Source organism: Dacryopinax primogenitus (assembly GCF_000292625.1).
Source record: "Dacryopinax primogenitus strain DJM-731 SS1 chromosome Unknown DACRYscaffold_65, whole genome shotgun sequence".
In the NCBI taxonomy this organism is placed as follows: domain Eukaryota; kingdom Fungi; phylum Basidiomycota; class Dacrymycetes; order Dacrymycetales; family Dacrymycetaceae; genus Dacryopinax; species Dacryopinax primogenitus.
The window spans coordinates 1-2,515 of NW_024467262.1; the positions used below are offsets into that span (position 1 = coordinate 1).

At 54.5% G+C, this 2,515-nt stretch overlaps 2 protein-coding genes across 2 annotated transcripts; one reads left to right on the top strand and one right to left on the bottom strand.

The window, feature by feature from the left end:
* Positions 1-426: 426 nt before the first annotated feature.
* DACRYDRAFT_112716 (uncharacterized protein) lies at positions 427-1,064 on the top strand (the record flags this gene model as incomplete). Its single annotated transcript, XM_040769482.1, has 5 exons — positions 427-538; positions 587-600; positions 654-808; positions 859-953; positions 1,003-1,064. The coding sequence occupies 5 exons, from the start codon at positions 427-429 to the stop codon at positions 1,062-1,064; spliced, it is 438 nt and encodes a 145-aa protein (XP_040623383.1).
* A 136-nt stretch (positions 1,065-1,200) lies between these two features.
* DACRYDRAFT_112717 (uncharacterized protein) lies at positions 1,201-2,442 on the bottom strand (the record flags this gene model as incomplete). Its single annotated transcript, XM_040769483.1, has 5 exons — positions 1,201-1,314; positions 1,361-1,520; positions 1,567-2,017; positions 2,067-2,344; positions 2,393-2,442. The coding sequence occupies 5 exons, from the start codon at positions 2,440-2,442 to the stop codon at positions 1,201-1,203; spliced, it is 1,053 nt and encodes a 350-aa protein (XP_040623384.1).
* Positions 2,443-2,515: the final 73 nt, after the last annotated feature.

Genomic DNA, 2,515 nt, shown 5'->3' on the forward strand with positions numbered 1-2,515 from the left:
CGCTGCACTGATGGCTGGAGTCCGATTGCGTAAATGATTGGAAGGGAGTACAGCGAGAGGGGTTATCGAGTGTAATGGCATCCTGGATTGAATGTTATTCAGGCTTGGACGGACTTCGGCTGCGGAGAGAGGGATGCTTCTATGTAAGAAACCATCGTCGTAATCCCGTTGTAGGAGAAACACCGTTCCCACGATCAGATGCCTGTCCCTGAATGGGCCCCTTAGTTGTATATGGTCACATTGAATTGTCAGGACTTACACGGGCGCCGTTCCTCGATGACTCTCACAGCCTCTCTTAGGAAGGCAAGGTAACAACCGGCGAATTACCGGTGCGTGGTCGAGGAAGCTTCACCATTTTTATAGGCAACCTGTCCTCTCTCTCTACTGACTCACTCTCCCCTTCTTCCTCAGTTCAGTAGGAATAAGATGGCCTCTCTCGACCTCTTCTGGCAAACGCTGGATACCCCTGGCGTAGCGCTGTACGCCCTCCCCATCGCACACTTCCTGGGCTTCGTGCCCCATGTGCAAAAACTGATGAGTAGGTCTCCTCCCTTTGCCTTCTTAACTGCTTACCCCGGGCCTGTAGTCCTCCGGTCAGCGGTATAAAACTCGACAACCGATCCCCTCGTTCCTTGATGCAAGTTGCACAAAAGAAAGACGTCCCCACCCTGGTCATGGCTGAAGCGGCTAGGCTAGAAGCAGCACACGCGAACGCGTCCGAGAACTTTCCTCTCCTGTTGGGGGCCGTTGGGGCAGGGCTGTACGCGGGCCTGGACACGAGAGTCGTTAATGGATTTGCTGTTGCTTAGTGTGTTTGTTGTTCTTCCGGAGATGGTGGACTGACGTGGGACGGAATAGTTTGGTGTGCAGGGTGGTGTTCAATATTGCGTATGCGAACCAGACTACCCACGCGGTAGCGGGCATTCGGACGGTTGCATACTGGACTGGCACCGGTAAGCTTTCCCTTGATTGCTAGCGGATGCTGAAGCTGACATGAGACAGTGTGGGCGATGTACATCATGGTGCTGGCGGGGAATACGCTGGCCCGGAAGGCTGCTCTGTGAGCGTGCAGGGATCGAGGAATCGTTATCTGTGAAGCAGAGGGAAGATCTCGCTCGTTGTATAATCAGACAACACAATACCAGGTATCGTACTTCCTCGCCAATTCTTGCTTACACTATCCCGGTATCCCTTCCTGCCCTATGTCCTCGCACTCCTGAGCAGGGCCAGGACACGCCTCACAAGTCCCGGCACGTCATTTCCTGCCACAGCCAAATCGACAGCCTCAGTAATATCCAATTTCTCTTCCAAGACCTGATATCGTTAGCCAAGCGCGAGATACCAAGGGAGAAGCACGTACCCTCGCGTCCCCGAGCCTGCCTGTACCGGGCTCGAATATCAGACAGAGGGTTCGATCCCCTCGCGGGGTGCGGTACACCACGCGCAGCTCATTTTCCGTCTGTGCGGAAAGTCCGACGATACCCATGAGGTCCTTATATCCCGCTATGGCATTCGTATACCTTCCAAGTGTCAGTCTCAGCGCGAATCATACAATATGGAGCTTACCAAGACACAAGCTTCTCGACATTCCCGTCCCTGCCCTCGCTTGCGCGCTTTGCCTCCCCCAGTCTAGCCTCAGCTGCTATCCTATCCAGTTCAACCCGTTCGAGTTCCTTCGCCTTCCCCTGCAATGCGCCTTTCTTTTGCCCCAGCGCCTGAGTCCGGACATGGAGCTCCTTTGTCAGCTGCTGGAGCGTGTCCACCTGCTCATCCAGAATCTGCGTCGCGCGAGAAATTGTCATGCGCGACTCGGGGGGATGCTGTGCTCGCAGACGGGCGAGCTCGAGCTCCATATCTCGGATCTCTTTCACTAATTGGGTCGATTCGGCTGCGTCAGCGAGCGTTTGAGTGTGAAGAGCGTCGATTTGTGGCGCAAGCGTGCGGACTTGTGCGCTGCTGGATTCGAGCGCTAGCTTGGATGTCTTCAGAGATGTCTTTAGTGCAGTGTTGGTTTGTTCTGACTACTGTTAGCATACACTCATATAGAGGGATGGAAGCAAGCGCACCCAGTTGCATATTATGTGCCGCTCTTAAGCTAGGCGGATCCTCTCTCAGGATATACCTCAAGAATCTCTCCTTGCTCTCCTGCTCCAAGTACTTGAACTTGATCTTCGTAAAGTAGTCTTTGTGGTCCGCGACGTCCCTCTCAAGCAAGCTGGGATTGAGAGGTTGGAGAGAGATGAGCGAGTCGGAGAGTGTGGGGAGGTCGGAGGTTGCGCGGTCGAGATAGGAGGCATGGAGCGCTGTGAGATGGAGAGGGTGGGTGGTGTATGATTGTGCTAGTCTGTGAATTCTATTAGTACGATGCGCGCATATAGACTGGTGTGCTCACTTGCGGACAGCGTTGAGGTCCATATCGCTCATCGTGCTCGTTCCTGCCATCGCTGTCGCCATTCTTCGCGTCGTTGATCGTTGTGCGATGTCGCGTCGGTCGTCGTCCTCGAGAAGGGCGACG